We start from the raw sequence: 21,546 nt of genomic DNA, 5'->3' as shown, positions 1-21,546 counted from the left end.
TGATCCATTGACAATTTTCTCTAGGGCTTTCTCTGATTAGTCCCATTAATGGTTGATACGTACAAGTCTGAACAGGATTATTTCGTCTAAAATCCAAAAATCGATGAAAATATATTAAATATAAAAAAATAAAAATTGAGAGGGAAAAGGGCAGCTGACACCAAAATGACAAATCGTTGCTCAAAATCCTATTAGGCTCAGTGGTAATTATTGTTATTATCATCGGTATAATTGTCAAAGAAGAAAGTATACTATGATTTACCGAAAAGAAGGTTATCATATCCTTTGATCATGGTTATAATCTCCATTTCTCGTTTCTATGAACTGTCAGTCGTGCAAGGCAAAAAAACAAATGCATACTCAGATAGAAGAGAACTTTTTTTTTTCCAAAAAAAAAAAAAAGGGTTATAAAAAAGGAAAAACCAAAAGAGTGGGTTTTTCGATGAAAGCGAAATATAAGAGAAAACTGACTGAAAATGTGGGTTTGAAACGTTTCTATCAAGGCTTCTATACTTCTTCTCCTTCTTCTACTGAGAGAGGAGCAGAAACCTTTGCCTTTTCCTACTTTAAGTATCTGATCAACGTATTCAAACTTCTCTTTGAATCCCTTCTTTTCCTTCCTACCTAGCTCCTATTTACCTCCAATTCCCTCCTTTCGCTTATTCCAAGCTCTTTTTCATTGTTCCAGAAAAAGAAAGAAATACCCATAGAGAGAGAGTGAGCGAGTGAGAGAGAGATATTCTGAAGTTGAGGCTAAACAAAACCACCTTTGCCAACCAAATAAAAAAGAAAAGAAAAAGCAACATCCCTATACAGGTAAAGTTTCACAAAAAAAGTTTGACTAGGGGCTAGGCATTTCTACCAGTTATTTCATCTTTCTATTGACCAGATTGGTAATGTATTTTCATGCGGTTATTAAATATCCAAACAAAGAGAAACTGTAAGAGACAGAGATGAAAGCAAGTTGAGAAAGATCACCTATTAAAAGTCTCTGTAGAGACAAAGAAACGCCAAAGAATATTATTATATAGGGTTAGAATTAGAATATCTTTGTCGCGCAATGATTTCTGTCTCATACGCAAAAACCCTAACCCTAGTTTGACACCCGGGGCTACCCCTATGACCCTCGGCTTTTGTCCCTTTTGTGGGTAGTCGCACGTGAGTAGAACAACATGCACGTGTTGTGTGTTTGCGTGTGTGTGCCGAAGCTTTTCTTTGGGTTCTTGGTTTGGTCCAAGAAAAGTGGGTGATGGGCTTCAAAAGTGGATACGGATCATCCGGTAAAGATGCTTTAGCCTTTAGGTGGGCGTCTGCGTGTAGCTCAATAGCCGTATTGGACGGCCTAAAATACTTTCTTGAAATCTTAAAAAAGGAAAAGTTTTGTATATTGCATTTTAAAAAAAATCAAATGTTTACTTCGTTAGTCTTTCTTTCTTTTTTTTTTTTTTTTTTCTAATGCACTTTATTGACATTTCTTACACATTTCTTTTGCTAACACTTTTTGGACAGCTTTAAAACATATATATAAATATATATATATATATATATATATATTTTTTTTTAATCATAAAAACAATCAATCGTAGGACTGCAGGGTCTACGTCAAATAAAAAAAAAAAAAGCTACTGAATATAAAGTAATTACGAATGTCAATTCAGAAATGCTTGGGGATGTTACAATTCAGAACGATCACCTAAACTAAAATACTCTGGGAAGGGTTGTGTGGCAGATGACAATTAGACATGTTTGGGCTAGATGGGCCATGAAATTTAGTGGGCTCATTTTCTAACTCATCATCCTGTTAGTGGGCGCCTTCACCCATTGGAGGGGCCTCCTATGTCCAAAAATAACAAATAGAAACGGAGGGCCTTGTCCTGCAAATGAAGCGTGCCTAAAATTGAGAATCAAGCACGGGACATTATATAGACTATAACGCATTCCTGGTGAAGTGGCTAACCAAAAAAAAAAAAATTCACTATGAATAATAAATTATTTCCTTTTTATTAATTTAGTATAAACATATTATAATTAAAAAATAAATGTGTACTTTTTATATTCCAATCATATATATATACATTTTACATTGCTATGAAGTGAGATTTCTCATACGGTATGGAGTGAGATGCCATTACTTTTAACTCCCGTTTGATTTGCACTGTACATTTATTTTGAAAAAAAAAAAAACTTGCTGTTGCTTTGCTTGGGTTAAATGAAACGGAGCGTGGCACCTATTTTCAAAAAACAAAAAAAAAAAAAACAAAACATGAAACTGCAGAGAAGAGAAGCTCCCGCACCACCAGCTCCAGATCCAGAATCCCTAAACCAGCAACAGCTCAAGCTCACTCTCGTTCTTCTCTGTCGCCAGCTTGCTCCTCTCTGCCGCCCAACACCTCCAGCAGCCACCTCGCACCTCTAGCAACACAGCCGCTTTCAGGTTCGTTCCTTCTCTTCCTCTCTCATTCTGCGATTTTTGGGTATCACCTCTGCTATATTTTATTTTCTGATTGTAATTTTAATAAGACTATACTAGAGTTGGTTTTATAAATTTGTCCAGGTATGATGCATTACTGTATTTCTGTTCTAAGTAATTGAGATATGGAACTGCATAAAAGTTTTTCTGTCCTGTAGGTTGGGCGTCTCAACTGCATTCAAATATTGTGCATTCTGCTTCTCTTCACATCAGCTTTGTTGTTGCAACAATTTTTTTTGAGCTGCATTGCTGCTTATTGTTGTAGTCTTGTGTTGAACAAAATAGTCTTCTGCAGCTTACTTGGTGCAAAATAATGTCGGATTATACATGAATGCAAAAAAATGTTTGATAATTGCAGTGAATATAATTGATGCATTTATTGTATGGTTGTTTTTCCATCTGTGTGAGTATAACAGTTCAAGTACAGAGATCTATGGGCGAATGGTCTATGCGTTGGGTATAAGCTTCTTGTTGATTTTGAATATAGGTCATTTTATAATGTGAAGTGATTGCTGTTAAGTTGGATAATAGTATATAGAAATTTAGGTGTTTCTGTATTTGTATTATGTTCTACCCCCTTCATTTGAGGAGCTAGTTTAATGATTTGGTCCTGGTGTTGCTGGTTATGTTTTTAGTTTAATTATAATTGTTGTTTAATTTGTCTAAAAGGGTTTTTCTGCAGGTTATGTTTTTTTCTTTTCAACTACTGTTGCAAGGTGCGGATTGACATTTTTATCTGACCCCAGTTACTTTTGAGCAAATAATTTCTATTTAGTTTTCTTATTAATTCTTTAATTCCTTTGATACATATTTTCTGTTTTTGTTTATGGTTAATTTGATTCACCTGGAATGACGGGAGATGTGATGATAGCTTCTGACGCCCAGTTTTACTTGCATGGTTGATGTAATATGGTGTATTTCAATGATAATGATTATCTGATCTCTTCGGTTTTTGAACTTTCTCGTAGTTTTGTTTGAAGTTTTCTCTAGTTTTTAACTCTTTTTACTTCCAGTGTGTTTTAGTTAGCAATATGCAGCATGATATGAGAATGAATGCCCATCAGTTCTGCAGTTGAATGATGTATATTGGCATGCAGTACCATGTCATATCTGTTGCATATTTACGCTATATTACTTAACTTATATTCTTGTTTTTTTTTTTTTTTTTTTTTTGCTACTGGATCTTCAATCTTGCCCCATGATGATATGTAAATTGGTATCCCCTTGACTGATAAAATTAGCTGGTAACTTGTACTGCATTGGTTGTTGATCACACAGGCTCCTCTTTGTTAGCAACTTTAATGACTTTGAGGCTTCCTTTTTTCGATAAAGTGGCAGGTAACCTGGACTTTGATGATATGTCAACATCCAGTATAAATGAAAGTGCTTAGCAACAAAAGTATGCTTGTGGTGGTTATATGAAATTGCAGATATCTCGTTCCGAAAAAAAATCCAAATAGAAAATTTTGGAAATGCTATAATAATAAGGTAAATATAAAAATTATATATGATATTGTGTTATGAAATTAGTCGATCAATTATTTATTCACCATATGAATGTTATGCAGGATGGTAAATATTGTGGAAAGTTTGTATGGGATGATGAAATACATCGTACACATGGAAACATGAACAAAACGGAGACAGAAATGTTGATTAATGAAATGGTTAGTCTAAATAATAATGTAAGGGAGTTGAATTATACTGCCAAGGGTCTACTTAAAATCTTGACAGAAAAGCAGCAGCATCAAAGGAAAAGCGACTATGACTGGAGATTTCTAACTGTCATTGTTATAGCTACCATATCAATTTGTTATTTTTATAAGAATATGTAGATTTATTAGAAATGATATGTAATAATTTGTACTTGAAAGTATGTTTGACAATTATTAGAGGAATTTGAAGCAATGTGTAAAAATTGTATTTGATATGTGTAAAAATTATTGAACGGTCATACACTGGCAATCAAATAGCAACTTTTATTTTAAAAACAAACAAACAATTACATAACATAGTTTATGAGCCGAAAAATATAAAAGCTATATAACTTAGTTTCCACAAACAAATGCTTACTATCAATATATATGTATATGAAAAATCAGTTTTTATATAATAAGATGAACTAACTTTTATATTTTTCAGATTTCAATATATAATAATAAAAATATAATTATAATTTGAATATGAATAATTCTACAGAAGTTGCTTTAAAAACTACAAAATGTGACACATTACACATAGGTCCAAAAACCAGCATATGTTTAAATAATCAAAGTGACCAAATTACACATAGTTCTCATACATTACACATAGTTTTCATACAACCAGCTTTCAAATTCATATTAATATTCATAATCTCCTATCAATCTTCATGGTCACACAGCTTCCACGATATGACAATTATGATCTTTTTGCACCATGTAAATTTGATCCTACAATAAAAATAACATTATGAGGATTCAAATTACCAGCATAATAAAAAGTTTATGTCTAGTCATATAGAAGAAATTACCAGCATGAGAAGTTAAGTCATCATCTTCACTTGCCGAATTGGAATTGATGTCTTGGTCATTCATTGTAGATCTATATGATAAAAAAAATAAAATATATATTACAAAGCTGAAAAATTATATAAATAAAATTATCTTACATATATAAAATTATTTTTTGCTTAATATATATATATATATATATATCTAAGAGAGAATCTCATAATTTACCTTTCTTGCAACCGAGGACAATTCCTCTTATTGTGTTGCTGTCCACGAAGTCCACATTCTCGACAAAGGCGTGATTTTGAAACTAACATCTCTTTTGGATTTTTAAATCTTTTCCCACATCCTTTTGATCGTACATGTGACGGATTATTAATACTTGGAAGCTCTTTTGTACTTCTTTTGCTAGTTGTTTCTGGCATTGTCATTCCATCACCATTCATTTTTTTAATTTTACCACGTAGCAATTCAATCTCATTTAAAATAAATTTGGTACCCTCAACTGTAAGAGATGCATCATCAATTAAATTAGAACAAGCTCGAGATAAACTTGCATGCCTAGTCACCAATGACATATCGTCATGGTCTTTCATTTCTTGACCATTGTTATCCCACACTTCACCAATTTTTGCACTTTTTGTCCATCTCCTAAGAATGTATTCGCTTGGCAAAAACATGACTTGTTTAATTCGAAAGTAGGCTAATATATGTCTACATGGAATTCCATTAAAGTTAAATAGCCTACAACTGCATGACACAGAATCTGAAAGTTTATTATATTTAAGCTGTCTATTCCTTGATGAGCAACTTCTACTAGCCTTCCGTACACTATAAAACATAGACTCATCATCCTCAAACGTGCAACTTAAGAAATACGCAGAACTTTCAAATAACTCACCTTGAAAAATTATAAAATTTCTCTTTGTGTAAATTTTCACCATTTGAGTCTCCATTGGGCACATAGTTTTCAACTTTGGTTGCTCATTCACATCAATATGATCTGCAACTAACTCATCATGTCTTTGATGATTAATAGTTCTATTAAAACGTACAATAAAGTCCATCAATGAATTTTTGTTTGAGATGTACCTTTTGAAAAATGCATGTGAATTTTCTGCTCTTTGACTGCTCAACATTCCTGCATTGAATATATGATTAAAATAAACAGGAACCCACTTGTTGCGGATTTCATACATTTGGCGCAACCATGTATTATCTCCCAAATTACTATTCTTCAACAACTCAGCCCAACTAGTCTCAAACTCTTCAATAGTCTCCGAGTTACAAATTATATTTTTGAACCAATGATAGTTATCCCGATAAACCATTGTATTTATCTTCTCCGCAAATTTATTCAAAATATGCCAGATACAGTATCGATGACAAGTTGATGGAAGAACTTGAGCAATGGCCTTCGTCATTGCAGGATCTTGATCCGTAATAATCACCTGAGGTGCACCCCTCGGCATTGCATCCAACAATTGATTGAATAACCAAATAAAAGATTCGGTTGTTTCACCACTCAACAAAGCACATCCAAAAATAACAGTCTGACCATGATGGTTTACTCTTGCCAATGGAGCAAATATCATATCGTATTTATTCGTGTTGTAAGTTGTGTCAAACACTACTACATCACCAAAGAAATGATACGATCTCCTTGCAAAAGGATCTGCCCAGAAGCATCTAACAAGCCTGCTTTCTTCATCAAGTTCATACTTAAAGTAAAAGGTTGGATTTTTTTCTTCCTCAGAAGAAAAAAATTCAATTAACAATTCTGCATCATTATCTTTTTGTTCATCTCTCACCCTCTGTCCATAGGTCCTTATATCTTTCTCAACACATCCGATATTTTGAGGACCACCAGCTTCTATTTCTAGCACCCTTATTTGTTGACACATTGGAATATTTGCTTCTGATAACTGTTGGCTCAAACCTCTTTTTGCAGCTGATACAACTCTATGAGATCTTAACAAATGTATCTTGCTTGGACTAGCAAGTGCATGGTTATGCTCTTCTACAAATTGACTAACAATCCAATTTGGTCCTGTTTGACTCTTAACCACTGTCATCTTAGCTTTGCAGCCAACTCGAACTAATCCTCGATTCCTTTCACCAGATCTTTGAACTGTATGTTTTTCTTTCTTCTGATAATGTTCATTTGTCTCTCCTTCCTTAAAACACACAAACTGTTTCCATATTAGCTCATTTGTTCCTTTTTTTCTCTTACTAGTACTCATTCTTGCACTAAATCCACATTCTCTTGCATATGCATTGTAAAATTGAAAAGCCTCTTCAATTGTTTGAAATTCTTGTTTAACATTTGGCTTTTTTTGTTCTACAACTTGTGGAGTGTACAAATGAGTTCCAGTGTCGTCTGACATATTGCTGCAACCAAATTTAGCTTATGTCATTCACATAGCTCTATGTCTGTTCAAGAAATACAATGGCAGAAAAATCCAAAAAGCAAAGAAAATAACTATAGTCAAGAACCAAAACATTCACATAGAATTATATGAACCAAACTAATATGACATTAAAAATTCCGTACAGTAAATGTCACACCAATTGTCAAATGCATATCCATGTATGTATATGACTGAATTCACAAGAAACAAGTTTTTATTTCCTACCTTTCACGTAAAAACCATACACCGTACATTTAAGATTATGAGATTTAATGAATATTAGATTTCAAATAACATGCATGGCTGGTGAATTTGAGTTTAATTTTCATAGTTAAACTGAAAACATAACCAGCAACACCAGGACCAAATCATTAAACTAGCTCCTCAAATGAAGGGGCTAGAATATAATACAAATACAGAAACACCTAAATTTCTATATACTATTGTCCAACTTAACAGCAATCACTTCACATTATAAAATGACCTATATTCAAAATCAACAAGGAGCTTATACCCATCTTATAGACCATTTGCCCACAGATCTCTGTACTTGAACTGTTATACTCACAAAAATGGAAAAACAACCGTACAATAAATGCATCAATTATATTCACAGCAATTATCAAACATTCTTTTGCATTCATGTATAATCCGACATTATTTTGCACCAAGCAAGATGCAGAAGACTATTTTGTTCAACACAAGACTACAACAATAAGCAGCAATGCAACTCAAAAAAAATTGTTGCAACAGCAACGTTGATGTGAAGACAAGCAGAATGCAAACCACATGGTCCCCATGATTAGATTTGATATTTGAAGAATTGCTAGGTCATAAAAAAGAATTTTCATAAAATTCCATGCAGAAAAAATTTATAAACGTCCCTCATTACATTACTAACAAGAGATGCACAATATTTGAATGCAGTTGAGACGCCCAACCTACAGGACAGAAAAACTTTTATGCAGTTCCATATCCCAATTACTTAGAACAGAAATACAATAATGCATCATACCTGGACAAATTTATAAAACCAACTCTAGTATAGTCTTATTAAAATTACAATCAGAAAATAAAATATAGCAGAGGTAATACCCAAAAATCGCAGAATGAGAGAGGAAGAGAAGGAACGAACCTGAAAGCGACTGTGTTGCTGGAGGTGCGGGGTGGCTGCTGGAGGCGTTGGGCGGCAGAGAGGAGCACGCTGGCGGCAGAGAAGAACGAGAGTGAGCTTGAGCTGCTGGTTTAGGGATTCTGGATCTGGAGCTGGAGGTGTGGGAGCTTATCTTCTCTGCAGTTTCGTGTTCTGTTTTTTTTTTTTTTTTTTTTTTTTGAAAATAGGTGCCACGCTCCGTTTCATTTAACCCAGGCAAAGCAACAGCAAGTCTTTTTTTTTTTTTCCAAAATAAATGTACAGTGCAAATCAAACGGGAGTTAAGAGTAACGGCATCTCACTCCATACCGTGTGAGAAATCTCATTTCATAGTAATTCCCTTATATATATATATATATATATAAATATATATATCTTTTGAAACAGACATTCTATATTTTAGAGTTCAGAGTTCTACGATAGGAATTAGATTATATAGTTTCCTTTTTATTTTTCTTTTTTTTTCCTTATGAACAAGAAAAAATATATATAAACCCCACTACTAAAAAGAAATAAAAAAATTAAAATAAAATAAATAGCGGCATTAACGGCGCGCAAAGTTGCTCAAACCGGTTACACGCGCTGCGCTATTTGAAATAAAACCCTAACCAAAAAACCAAAAAAAAAATAAAAAAACAAAGACATAGAAACTTTTCAGTTACGCAGACTGATAGAAGAACGCTCGTAACGCTCGGAAATAACAAAAAAAAGAACTCTGCTGCTGCTCCCAAAGTCCTACAGACCTTCCCGAATTCAGTTGATAGCAATGGAGTTGGTGGTGGCGTCGTCTTCCATCGACGGCGGTATCGGCTGCTGGAATCTACAAACCGGCGCAGAGCAGCTCCGTTACAAGTCCTGCGCCTCTCCGCCTCATGGCCTCGTATGCGTTGGCGGACGCTTCATTGCCTCGTCTCAGCTCCGTGATACTTCGGCCTCTTCAGGCTCTGTTCTCTACTGGTCCTGGTCTAAGGTCCTCTTTTGCTTTTGCATCTAAGCTGTTTGTACAATTGCCTCTATTAATAAGCACCTTTTTTTTTTTTTTTTTTTTTTTTTTATAATTTTGTTTTGAACTTTGCTGGACAGCCTCAAGTTGAAGTCAAGAGCTTCCCTGCAGAGCAGATAAAACCGCTTGCTGCTAACCGTGAAGGCACGTATGTCGTTGGTGGTGGATCGTCTGGGAGTATTTACTTGTGGGAGGTGAAATTGCTTGCTTGCACTTTTTCTTTTTCTAAATTAATTTTGAATTTATAACATAAATTGAATTTTGGAATTTTGTATTTAATGAAATGCTAAACCTAGATATGTGTGATTTAGGTTGTTAGTGGTAGGCTGCTTAAGAAATGGCATGCTCATTATAGGGCTGTTACATGCTTGGTATTTTCTGATGATGACTCGCTACTAATTTCCGGATCAGAGGATGGAGGCGTTAAAGTTTGGTCACTTTTAATGTATGTTATTTTTTATCGTCTAGCTTGAATTTTCTATGCGGTCTTCCATTTTAAGTTGCTAACTAAAAATGCAACATATCCTGCCATTTGTGATTCAGGACATTTGATGCTTACAGCATACAACAAGCAAGTACTCCATATATGCATAGCTTTTCAGAGCATACGCTTTGTGTTACAGATGTTGTTGCCGGCTATGGAAGCGTCAATGCAATTATAGTGTCGGCTTCACATGATCGAACGTGTAAGGTTTGGCGCTGTCTTTAGTAAATTATACGTTCCATATGAGTAAATTATACGTTCCATATGGTATCTTATTGATGTCCTAACTGACTGATCATATTGCCTTGATGACCAATTAAATTAAAACCTCAGGTGGTTAGCCATCACTGTAAGTTGTAAGACATGTGGTAAATGTCGTCATACTAATTACTGAGAAAATACCATGAATGTTTTTCACGATGAGGATTCTTGTCTTTTTGTTGATTGTTAACTAAGGTAATTTTTGCTCCGTGGGACATCCGATCTTCTAGTTTGGAATGAAATTTCTTTTCAACATGTTTTGATAATTAAGTGGGCTATGATTAACAACTTTGGTGATCCATCTTGTGTAAAATTATTCATCTGTTCCAATTCATCCAATCCTATCTGTCGCTCTCCCCCACCACCTCTTCATTTTAACTCTTTTTTCTTTGCTATAGTAATTTGTCACTGGAATGCCGGACTCACTGTACCAAATATTCTGGTTCTTTAACTAAAAAGCTTTTCTTTTACTTTTCTTTTGTTGTGGTTCAATGAAAGATTTATGAAGAAGAGTTTTAAATAACATTTAATCATCAATTTGTTATATTAACCTTTCATTTCATACACTTGAATGTTTTCTTCTGTACTCTTGGATAATTTGATGTATTCCTATCATAAAATATTTTTCTTTTCCTGAAAAATGTTGGTTTTTGTTTCAAGTGCATTATAGCCTTTGGCTTACTAATCTTTGTACCAAGAATTTATTTTTCTAATTTTTTTTCGAAAATTTATGTCAGGATTAGTCCTTTCTGTTGTTTCTTTCAGCGACATGGCTTCTGGAAAAAGAGTATTTAATGGTTCTCATTAACTTTTCTATTGGTTTGATATACTGTTCCTTATATTTTTCTTCATTCTATTATCTATAGTGTGTGTCTGCATGGCTCTGTTGGTCTATTTGTGTTATGCTGCTGTGTATTTTTCTTTTTAAATAGTAATATATCTTTAAAATCACTGATTGTCTGTTATGTGCTTTCTGTTTTTATCGAAACTTGGATGGTAGTTTTCATTTAGCTGAATGTTTTTAGGTCTGGAGCTTGTCGAAAGGAAAATTATTGAGAAATGTTGTGTTCCCTTCAATAATTAATGCAATAGCATTGGACCCTGGTGAACGAGTCTTTTATGCTGGTGGCAGAGATGGCAAGATATATGTTGCTGCACTTAGTGCTGAAAGCACATTTAACAACAGTTATGGGTTGCATATCATTGGTGCATTTTCGAATCACAGGTTTGTTTGTCTGTCTTAACAAGCATTTCCTTGCAAATTATTAATTATGGTAACCTTCTGTTATACTTTTATCCTGTGAACCTTCATTTAGTTGTGACTACCAGAAAATGCATCTCTAGTACACAAATATTATTATATTTCAACTCATAACATGATACTCTGATTGTTTAACAGCAACGCAGTTACTTGCTTAGCCTATGGTACAACTGGAAATTTATTGATCTCTGGTTCAGAAGATGGCATGGTTCGAGTTTGGGATGCTAGGACTCATAACATTGTTCGCATGTTCAAACATGCAAAAGGTTTTTCATGCTATCTGAATTATTGCTATCTTGCTTGCATAATCTTTTTGTTGGATTGTGTCTTCTTTCCCCAATTTGGGGTATTGCATTTTAATGTTTTCACTATATTATGCAGGTCCTGTCAATAATATTCTTGTTGTTAGGCAACAATTCTACAACAATTTTCATATTAATCCAAATATGCAAGTCTCCTCCAGAAGGCACGGGTCATTATTGCCACCTCCTTTGGAAAAGTATGATAATTCCACAGATGGGGATGCAGATTTTAAGGCTGTTATTGGCCTCCAGCCAACTTGCAGTGAATCTATGGATGCGTTTTATCAAAGTTCTCATGTCATTAATAATCAAATCAAAGAACTTCAGGTTAACATAGCTTCATTTAATGTTTTTTTTTTCTGTGCCAGTGTTGTCATACACATATGGAGTGTATAGGTGCTTGTATGTTAACTTGCTTGTGTTGTTGTGCGATTTTACTTATATTTTTAATCATGCAACTGTTGGGCATGAAGAAAGTGATTCTCCGAGTGCCTAAAACCTTTTTATAACCTAGTTTATCCATATCTTCAGCAACAAGGTTCTGCCGCTGCTGAAATGGAGAGGGAGAGACTAAAGCTTGATTGCAAGAGATTCATGCAAATGGTTCAGCAATGGAAAACAATGTACGAAAACTTGCATGAATTCTGTGTGAATGAACTTTTAGAAGGTGATCAAGCTGGGGGCTGCAATGGAAACTCTGCCTGAGATGTTGCTGGATGTTGTGCTTTTCCATTTTGAAGCTGGGTTATTGTGTTTTTCGTATCAGCTTTTAAGTTTGGAGGTAAATCAGTAAACGGATGCAAGATGCACGATATTTTTGTCCATTTAGTTGTCCATAATCATATTCCATATTAAGGATTTTTGGATAACTTAGGACTTTTTATATTTTCTAATGTAGGGTGTTTAAAATCTCGAGTTTAAATCTGGGGCAGAGTCAGGGAAGTGAATGGATGAAATTGAATATACAGGAAAATAAAGGTTTGTTTGGGTAGTGCATTTTTATTGGTATTTATTTTCTGTAGCACTAATTTTTGGTAGCACTTGTGTCAAACAGAAGCGGTAGAATGTTCGATTATAGCATTAAAAAGCATTTTTTAAGTTATTTTTAGTATTTTTGATATTTTAATAAATGCGCTGACTTTTTTTTTTAATTTTAATTTTTTATCCTACAGCACTTATCGGAGAAGCACTGGAATGCTTATTTTATTTAATTTTATTTTTTATAAAAGGAATACGTCGTAGTTTCTTGTAGAACCCGTTGCTTAGTGTTTTTTCTTTTTGCTTTTTTCTGGGCAAGACTTTATTGTAGCTATGAAAACATTACCAAGCACACTTTAAATAAATAAATAAAATAAAGTACTTGTTTTAAAATTTTAACCTCCATTGGATTTTAACTTCCATCGAATTCCAGAGTATCAAGTCATAAACCATGAGATGTTTCTTGGTGTTCTTTAAAATTGGCAAAATGGAATTATAACTTTAATAATATTCCACTGCTGGGGCAACAATATGAAATTGTATGCTGGGAAAGCTACGTACATTTTATCAATTATTTATAACTATTAGAAAATTTTCATATCGAGTATAATAATAAATCATTATGTTATAGATTCTTTATATTTCATCTCAGAGCTCTATTGAAGACCACCAATAAACAGGATTGTTCTCCCTGAAGTGTAAGATAGGCTGCCATTTCATTAGCCGCCACGGGAAGAGCTATGTGCCGCTTCCTTACCCTTCCTTTCTTGTCAACTACTTACTGGAAATTCAAATGAACTCAGAAATTGGGGTGATCAGAGAATCTGTATTTGTAATTATTTCATAATTATTTTGTCGAACCTATTGGCCTTCTTTGCTGGTTTTCCTTGGTTGACTCTTTAGCTATCTAGTACGGATCAATTGGTAATAGCCACTATAAAATGTGTATAGGTTACAAAAACCTGAATCAATCAACTACTTGTACACATATTGTTGAAATTATAAGACCTCTACTGATGATATATTTATATGAGAGGATGTTCTACGCCATATAGGCGGCGAATTTATTATCAGAATTTAAAAGTTTTTAATGAAGAGACCTTAGCCCATCAGATCGGCAATCTTAAAATGAGGCAGACACTCGCAAAGCAAGATCGCCAACAACCAAGCGTGCTTGGCCAAACTCCTTACTTCAAAATTAATGAAAGACTGGCACTTGCTTACGTTGTGAAAATGGACGTACCAAAGATTAAAACCAGACAATTTGGAAAGATGCTTTTGACTGTCTTATTTGCGCAATTTGGTAATCGGAAAACGATCGGAGTTTGAGAGTGATGAAAATCATGGAGAGAGAGAGAGAGAGAGAGAGAGAGAGAGAGATATCAAAGATGGGACCATTTCTCATTGAACACAACGAAGTATAAAATATAATATTAAATATTATAATAAAATAAAGGAAGTTATTTTGTTGAGCGAGCCTGCCTGCGATTCCCAATGGGGAAGGGAGGAGGAAGAGGAGAAAGAAGAATGATTAAAAAAATATTTGTTTGGTTGTTTGGTGTATTATAATATGCATACAAATACTATAAATGTGCTGTGGGGAAGAGAAGATAAGGTACTGCTACCAGTGATAATGGAAAGTTAAAAACCCACCCAACAACAAGATCTCTCTCCTTTAGATTCTTTTTATCCAATCGAACCTCTTCTTACACACAACATGTCTCTTTATTCATATCTTCTTCACCCCCCAAAAAAAAAATAAAATAAAATAAAATAAAACTTTATTATTATTATATATATATATATAATACAACATATTTAATTCATAAATATATACACTAATAGAGAGAGAAAGAGATGTAGTTTTCGTCATCAATCTTGACAGTGCTTTGAAATCAGGGAGCGGAGTGTTTTTCGTGTTTTGGAGTGGTGTTGCAGAAAACAGAGCAGGCAACACCCAACAACACATGTTCCTTTATTTTCTCTTTCTCTTTCTCTTTATCTTTTTCACTCTCACTCTCTTCTCTTTCTATTCTCCTGAGTCCTGATCGGATATCATCTTCACCCACTTCTCTGCACACGACAACTGTCTTCTCGATCATCGCCCCAAATACCCCATTTTTATTTTCTCTGTTTCTTTATTAACCATTTCCCTGCACGCATGCATTCAGATCCTTCCATTTTCCCCATTTGGCAATTGCTTTTCTTTTGCTTCTAATCTACCTAAACAATATTCGATTTACTACATGTATCTTTGTATACAAACATACGTTGATCTTTTGCATGCTAATAAAGGAGATGATAATTAATTAACCGATTTACCTTCCTTTTTGTTATTAATCACACGCGTTTGTCATTAATAATAACTTTACGCAAGCTCCCACATCCTTAATTAGTGTTAGCGTGTATATAAATGATTATCAGCCAACCTCATATAAATTTAAGTTTTTAAAAGCAACACCAATCATAATCGATTTTGATTTTTATACATAAAGATGTCACAAATTGCATTAGGTATGCTATGATTTTTCTTTTAAAAAAAAAAAAAAACAAAATTCTTTTTTTTTTTTTTTTCTTGACATGCTGTGCTGTAGGTGCATCCAGCAGCGCTTTCAACTAGCATATAATCATTATTTATTTATTAATTTCTTCATTTATTCTGCATCATTTCATATATTCCAGGGAAATCTTTAACTACCATGAAAGCGAAATTAAGAAAATAAAAGAAGAGATATAAACTTCATCTTAGTATATATGAATGCTATATGGTCCGAAATTTTTTGACGAATTAAAATCATAAAAACTTGTGTGTAATTGTTTCCAATTTAAAATTAACAGGAAAAAAAAAAAAATACAAGAGCGAGAGAAAACACTGTCGTTTAATGAAGGCTCTGACTCTTAGCGGTCCTTATACACCTGGGACACAATCCCATCCTGTCTCGCTTCGTCCTGCTTACCAAACACTACCCTAGATGTCTCCTTATCGACGTCTACATCATATCATTAAAAGGGCCCACCCTATGTGAACAGGTCAGGCCCACAGGAGGATGTAGCTTTGGTATATCATATACGTATATATATCATGATGTTGAGGATCGATGCAAAAACAATTTGAGTTTTAAATTGAAGAAGAGAAAGCAAACTAAAAGTGGCTAGCTGTAGATACTTACCGATAATATAAATATATTCACATCCTTTATCCGGTAATTCCAACTTCTATATGAATAATACCCTCACTTTCAGCTTTTACTTGCAAGTTGCAACCCATTATTACATATACACAGATATTAACGTGATAATCATCGGACAACTGCATTTTTATTTTTATTTTTGTTGCATATACATAATCAACCAAATGAATGTACATGACTAATTCTGTATTATTTCAGCCAAAGAAAAAAAAAAGAAAAAGACTAATTCTGTATTAATTTCGTGCTCTATTAGAGAATGGTTCCCATTAAACCAGAAATGAAGAGACAGATTAGCGGATTCTTTGTTCTACAACTGAACTTTCTAGAAATATCAAAGAAATAATTAATTGTTTCTTTTTCTATATGAAAGAGTAAAATAGACTTTAATTATAGGAACGACTCGCCATTTGTGGTTATGTTCTACATATATCTTATAGAAGATATTTACGGACTGAGAATTTTAAATTCGAGCATATGCGTAATTTGGATAAAAATATACATAATTTATATTTAGGAGTCCGTTTTCCATTCCTTCGATTGTCCAAACCTCATCGTCTGTTTTTATAAACATTTTGTTTAATATATAAAACCTATCAAGTTTTCAACATCATCTTTATATATATATATATATATATATATAATGTATAATATGTAGATTACAGATGTTTCTACTTTCTATGTTAATTTGTTCGAAAAATAGCGTAAAATTCACAGGGTATGAAATTGATAGTTACCACCACTAAGCTTGAATGTTTTACACACATGACATTGGTTAATTAAGTGCAAAATATGAAGGCAGAGCTGAAGATGAGCAGTGAGTGAAATTAAGCAGCTTTTAGTTGATGCATAGCAAGTTCTTTTTTCTTTTTCTTTTTTTCTTTTTTTTTTTGGCTTAAAAAAGAATGTGTCTTCGTTGTATTATAGACATGAAATCAGAACCCCAATTTAAAACCTTTCAAAGCAATGACAACCGCGTTAAAACTCGAACAACAACTTAATGACTTCTTTTCACAAAAGTACCATCCCTAATGGTAGCCAGTTCGATAACCCTTAACAATTCTAGCACATGAAGCAGGTTCCATCAAACCTGATCCATCTCGAAATGCGTTCCCTCCCAAGCTGTGACTGTGAGAGGAGGAGGTTTAGCTACTCTGTTGCTCAAACACTCATTGCAAATTGACATGCTCCAAGTTTCCCATTGAACACTTGCCACGTGTATATCTTCAATGGATACGGTGGCATCGGATCGCCACCCTCATCCAAGATTGTATTTGTATCTCATTTATAGGGGTCTGGTAGGATTTCTGACACCTGGCATGTGGGTGGGGTTTTGGGGTCCTTAAAGGGATAGTGAATTTTAAGGCAAAAGTTAGACCCCAACGCTTCCACTCAATCTAATATTATACCAAAAAAATTCCATGACCAAAAATGATTCATGCACCATCAAAAGGCACCTATTCCACGCCTTCAATAGTTGGTAGATCTCTCCCAAGACAATCCTCAATTCTTTGGTCACTCCCAAATCTCTATCATATTAAAATAGATATATTATTCCCAATCCATCTCTTGAATTACATTTTTTTAATTAATAATGATGAGCTTACCTTTTAAAATACTTTGTATAGTCTCTTCTAATACAAACCCAAATAAGCAAATCTGAATTTTTTGTCAATTTTGGATGGATTTTAATTTTCCTCGAGATAAGATGATGAAAGTGCAGTGTTGTGTTATCTTGACTTGAATATTAGATCTGGGCCACTGCCCTACACTTATCTTAAGGACTCTGGGGCCCACATGTTTAGTGGTCTATGTCAAAATATGAAATAGAGAGAGCAAAATTCTTCAATATGATGCTCTTCTTCTTCTAGCAAGCCTCTAGGCAAAAAACAATCATATAAGAATTTTTTAACTTTTTATCTGTAACCTAAAAAGGGATTGTTCTCAATTAAAAAAAGAAAAAGAAAGAGAAAAAAAACCCAACAACTTTGCAATAATATAAAAGTGCAAAAAATTACGAACGCATTTATACACTGTATTAATATATTACAAGATCTTGCCACTTATTGTTTGAGAAAGTAATAATAATAATAATAAAAAACACATCTTATTCATAGTCGTCCCACTTGACTGCTGATTTATTATCTGTTCCCGAAATCACTATTTTATTCAAAACTTTTTCTTCCAATATTTCTTCTATCTATCTTACCCTTTGTATATTTCTTCTCTCCTTCCATTCACGCCATTCTGATAAAACTCCTAGTCCACCACTCTTCAGTCTCTTCTTTTATCTTCCCCATCCCTCCTCTGCTGCCCTATCAGTAGTTTCTCAGTACTAGTCTCCACCTTTTAACTACTTCTCCCCATTCCTTTTTCCCTTTTCCTCTCAATTTCTAATAACTTAATCTTTATATATATATATATACACACACACACACATAAACATAGGCTAATAAAGCTAGTGCTAATGGATATGGAGCACTTAAAGTCAGAGGAACAGATGGAAATGATGATGATGATTCAAATGGACAAACTTCCGGAGCTGTGCGGAGCCTACAACGACGTCGCAGAGTTGCCTCCGGATTTTTCTGGTGCAACTACAGGCAGCAGTAGCATCAATACTACGGTGTCAAACTACATAGAAAACCACCCTCATCATGTAGCTTCGCCGTCGTTCATGAACCTCCCGTCCACCACCATATCATTCACCAATGCCAATCCTGTTCAACAACCTTCCTCGTCATCACCAAGTCCAACAACAACAGCAGCGCAACCTTTTTTATCAAATCCTAATGCCTTTTCTACGAAGCGCAACTCTATGGCGGCGATGAGGGAGATGATTTTCCGGATTGCGGCCATGCAACCGATACATATCGACCCGGAGTCGGTGAAGCCGCCCAAGAGGAGGAACGTCAAGATATCTAAGGATCCTCAGAGCGTAGCCGCGCGGCATAGGAGAGAGAGGATCAGCGAGAGGATTAGGATACTTCAGAGACTTGTACCTGGAGGTACTAAAATGGACACGGCTTCCATGTTGGACGAGGCTATTCACTATGTCAAATTTTTGAAGACTCAGGTTCAGTCACTTGAGAGGGCTGCGGCTAATAGGCCATCTGGGATTGGATTCCCCGTGGCTATGTCCACCGGCACTTATCTTCCTTCCATGGGAAAAGCATACCAGGCTCCCCAAAACGTCGAGCATTTTGGAGATGCTTAATTAATTTATAACTCCATCTGATCAGATAGAGCAGTACTAGTCGATAAATTGATTGTGATTTTGTTTAGTGGTAATTGTTTGTGGAGTTGTGATAAGAAACATTCATGGCTTGTTATATATATTATATGTATATATATTGTCCAACTATATATATATATATATATGTATCATAAACTTGTAGAATCCATGTTTCTATTTGACATTGAAATAATTACAATTCTCTATTTGACATGGACAGTGGCTATGGATCTGAAAATCTACCATCTATTCGAAGTTAACAGAATATGAAGTATAAACTTCTATTTATGTTTTATATTATTCTTCTTTTTTAGGTATTATTTTGCAGAGAAAAGATGGTACAAAATTTCAACGGTTACAACTAGAATAAAGGTTGGCATTGGATCCTTGGAAACCCAAAAACAAATAATGTTTGAGACTTTAGAGAGTGGGTTGGTTGATGACAGGCTAAGCAAAACTATCTATGTTATTTGTATCTGTACAAATCAAATTCTTTGCACCAGAAAAATCTAGAGACAATACGCAGCTGCTCATCATGTCGATGGACCTGCGTGTGGAATAGGCTGTTTCTGTTTGAGACAAATTTTTTTTCTTGTCACCTAATAATTCTATGCCTTCGTCTCTGCTTGATGACAAGTGTACGATCAAATACGTTCATATATATATATATATATATATGTTAATAACGTGATTATTATGTGGTGTGTTTGTCATTTGTGATAGGTAGTGTGTAAGAATAAATTTAAAGTAAAATTAAGGAGGGTGGGGTTGGAGGGATGCTTTCCATGTCATGGAAAAAGAGAGGAGGGAGGGAGAGAGGGTGGGGGCAAAGTCATAGTGAATACATGGGAAATCCACGTGAAGATCTGACATAGTGCGGTGGGAGGCTTTTACAATTAGCCACCGCGACTATGACGTTGTTTTACCTCACCATCCTAACACGTGAACTCAATCTTAATGGTCAACCTTTTCCTCTTACCACCCCCCCTTCCACCATTAATGCCAAACCCAACTCCATCAATCTCTCTCCCTCTCTCCCAGTTCTTTTCAACTCTCTATAATAGTAGTTGACTCCTTGCTTATGGCCGCATAAAGAAATTAAAACTGAATTTGATTTTTCCAATAAATGAAAAAGACACCATGTAATTAATTTCATAAATTCATTTTATAAGCTTGATCAAATTGACTCCTTAAATATGGCTTTTTTAAAGAAATTTAAATTAAATTTGATTTTTCCAAATAAACTAAAAAACACATTGTAGTTTAATAAGTAAATTTCATTTTTAAGTTTCTCTAAAGGATTAAGATTTTCATCTCGTTTAAAATTTGTCTAAGCTTTTTTTAAGCTTTTGATGAAACCAGTTGCTGTGTCGTGTAATTACTTGCAACAAATCAGCAACATTGCGAATTGTAGGGATCATTTCTGTAGTAGGACGCAGAAAGATTAAGTTTATTAATTCAATTTATATTAACATATATCAGATCTTTATACGTGAAACAGTGAATTTAAAGAGAAAAGAACGAATAACAAAAAAATATTAAGTTTTTTCTAGGGGAAAAAAAAAAAAAAAAGAAGAAGAAAGTTTTTAATTTTTGTGTGTTGGGCTTTAGGACAAGTCTTCTGTGATTGTATTTAACTTTGGGCCTCCGTTTTGAAAGACTAAATAATTGTTTCTACAATTTTTCTATATATATATATATATATATATATATTTACCGCTAGCTATTATGTCTAGCTAGTCTAACTAATTCAACAAAAAATAAAAATAAAAACTAATATACATGGGTATCATATGCTAAATTAGTTGCAAAGCCGTCAGAGAATTTATAATGCGACAGAATCACGGTGATCAACTTTTTATTTACTTGAGCATAAAATATACAAAATACTAGCACTTCTTTCCTAATCAATATCGTACGCAATACAAATCCTTGTGGATATATAGTTTACAGTTGAATATTAGATTTTTTTTTTTTTTTTTTAAGAGCAAGCACTTAATGATATGCGATTTGCTTTATATATATATATATATAATTACAACAATTTATAATCTAAAAAAAATCATATTTCAAATTCACAATTTATAATTTAAAAAGAATAAAACATGTCTCGAACGTAGATATAAATATAAGAGCTAGTAATTTGCTTCTTAAAAATTCAATAAATATATGCAAATAATTAGCAGCTGTCTCTACGAGGTACATATTTGGACAGTTCAAGTTTATTAATGAATTTCGTTGCAAAAAGCAAGATGTTTTGTAATTGTTTTTGTGTTTTATAGTTGTAGAATATAGTGGATATATACAC

The 21,546-nt window shown here is 33.9% G+C and overlaps 3 protein-coding genes and 1 non-coding gene across 10 annotated transcripts; 3 read left to right on the top strand and 1 right to left on the bottom strand.

Annotated features, from left to right (window-relative positions):
* Positions 1–3,327: 3,327 nt before the first annotated feature.
* LOC132803939 (small nucleolar RNA U31b) lies at positions 3,328–3,413 on the top strand. Its single transcript, XR_009639227.1, has one exon. It is a non-coding gene; the product is annotated as a small nucleolar RNA U31b (small nucleolar RNA).
* A 1,214-nt stretch (positions 3,414–4,627) lies between these two features.
* LOC125423081 (protein FAR1-RELATED SEQUENCE 5) lies at positions 4,628–8,669 on the bottom strand. Its single transcript, XM_048476350.2, has 4 exons — positions 8,509–8,669; positions 5,191–7,353; positions 4,983–5,053; positions 4,628–4,902 (listed from the first exon to the last, which is right to left on the bottom strand). Exons 2-4 carry the CDS (start codon positions 7,347–7,349, stop codon positions 4,871–4,873), a joined length of 2,262 nt encoding a protein of 753 aa, XP_048332307.2. The 5' UTR covers positions 7,350–7,353; positions 8,509–8,669; the 3' UTR covers positions 4,628–4,870.
* Positions 8,670–9,078: 409 nt separating this feature from the next.
* On the top strand, positions 9,079–13,889 carry LOC107419958 (protein ROOT INITIATION DEFECTIVE 3). 7 transcript variants are annotated; one of them, XR_003056430.3, is made up of 10 exons: positions 9,079–9,496; positions 9,610–9,723; positions 9,841–9,974; positions 10,073–10,220; positions 11,300–11,499; positions 11,674–11,801; positions 11,917–12,164; positions 12,369–12,618; positions 12,736–12,815; positions 13,468–13,889. XR_003056430.3 is itself a non-coding variant. In XM_016028801.4 (8 exons), the coding sequence occupies exons 1-8, from the start codon at positions 9,293–9,295 to the stop codon at positions 12,540–12,542; spliced, it is 1,350 nt and encodes a 449-aa protein (XP_015884287.1). In that variant the 5' UTR covers positions 9,079–9,292; the 3' UTR covers positions 12,543–12,939. The 7 variants fall into 7 exon arrangements, 1 of the variants encoding a protein (XP_015884287.1); XR_003056429.3 differs by lacking the exon at positions 13,468–13,889 and adding an exon at positions 13,010–13,091; XR_001581648.4 differs by lacking the exon at positions 12,736–12,815.
* A 4,201-nt stretch (positions 13,890–18,090) lies between these two features.
* On the top strand, positions 18,091–19,426 carry LOC107419982 (transcription factor HEC2). The gene has a single exon (XM_016028831.4). The coding sequence runs from the start codon at positions 18,471–18,473 to the stop codon at positions 19,218–19,220; it is 750 nt and encodes a 249-aa protein (XP_015884317.1). The 5' UTR covers positions 18,091–18,470; the 3' UTR covers positions 19,221–19,426.
* Positions 19,427–21,546: the final 2,120 nt, after the last annotated feature.

This window comes from Ziziphus jujuba, chromosome 5 (assembly GCF_031755915.1).
Source record: "Ziziphus jujuba cultivar Dongzao chromosome 5, ASM3175591v1".
Taxonomy (NCBI): Eukaryota; Viridiplantae; Streptophyta; class Magnoliopsida; order Rosales; family Rhamnaceae; genus Ziziphus; species Ziziphus jujuba.
The sequence above is the reverse complement of the archived record's forward strand: the minus strand, read 5'-3'. Positions and strand labels throughout refer to the sequence as shown.

What these genes read in the sequence shown, in the direction of transcription:
- LOC107419982 (XM_016028831.4), top strand. Translation starts at nt 18,471, where the DNA reads ATGGATATGGAGCACTTAAAGTCAGAGGAACAGATGGAAATGATGATG.
- LOC125423081 (XM_048476350.2), bottom strand. Translation starts at nt 7,349, where the DNA reads ATGTCAGACGACACTGGAACTCATTTGTACACTCCACAAGTTGTAGAA. An exon ending in TGTCCTCGGTTGCAAGAAAG is followed by an intron (nt 5,054 to 5,190) that starts GTAAATTATGAG and finishes TTTATCATATAG; the next exon opens with ATCTACAATGAATGACCAAG. An exon ending in TGACTTAACTTCTCATGCTG is followed by an intron (nt 4,903 to 4,982) that starts GTAATTTCTTCT and finishes TTTTTATTGTAG; the next exon opens with GATCAAATTTACATGGTGCA.
- LOC107419958 (XM_016028801.4), top strand. Translation starts at nt 9,293, where the DNA reads ATGGAGTTGGTGGTGGCGTCGTCTTCCATCGACGGCGGTATCGGCTGC. An exon ending in GGAGTATTTACTTGTGGGAG is followed by an intron (nt 9,724 to 9,840) that starts GTGAAATTGCTT and finishes TGTGTGATTTAG; the next exon opens with GTTGTTAGTGGTAGGCTGCT. An exon ending in AAAGTTTGGTCACTTTTAAT is followed by an intron (nt 9,975 to 10,072) that starts GTATGTTATTTT and finishes TTTGTGATTCAG; the next exon opens with GACATTTGATGCTTACAGCA.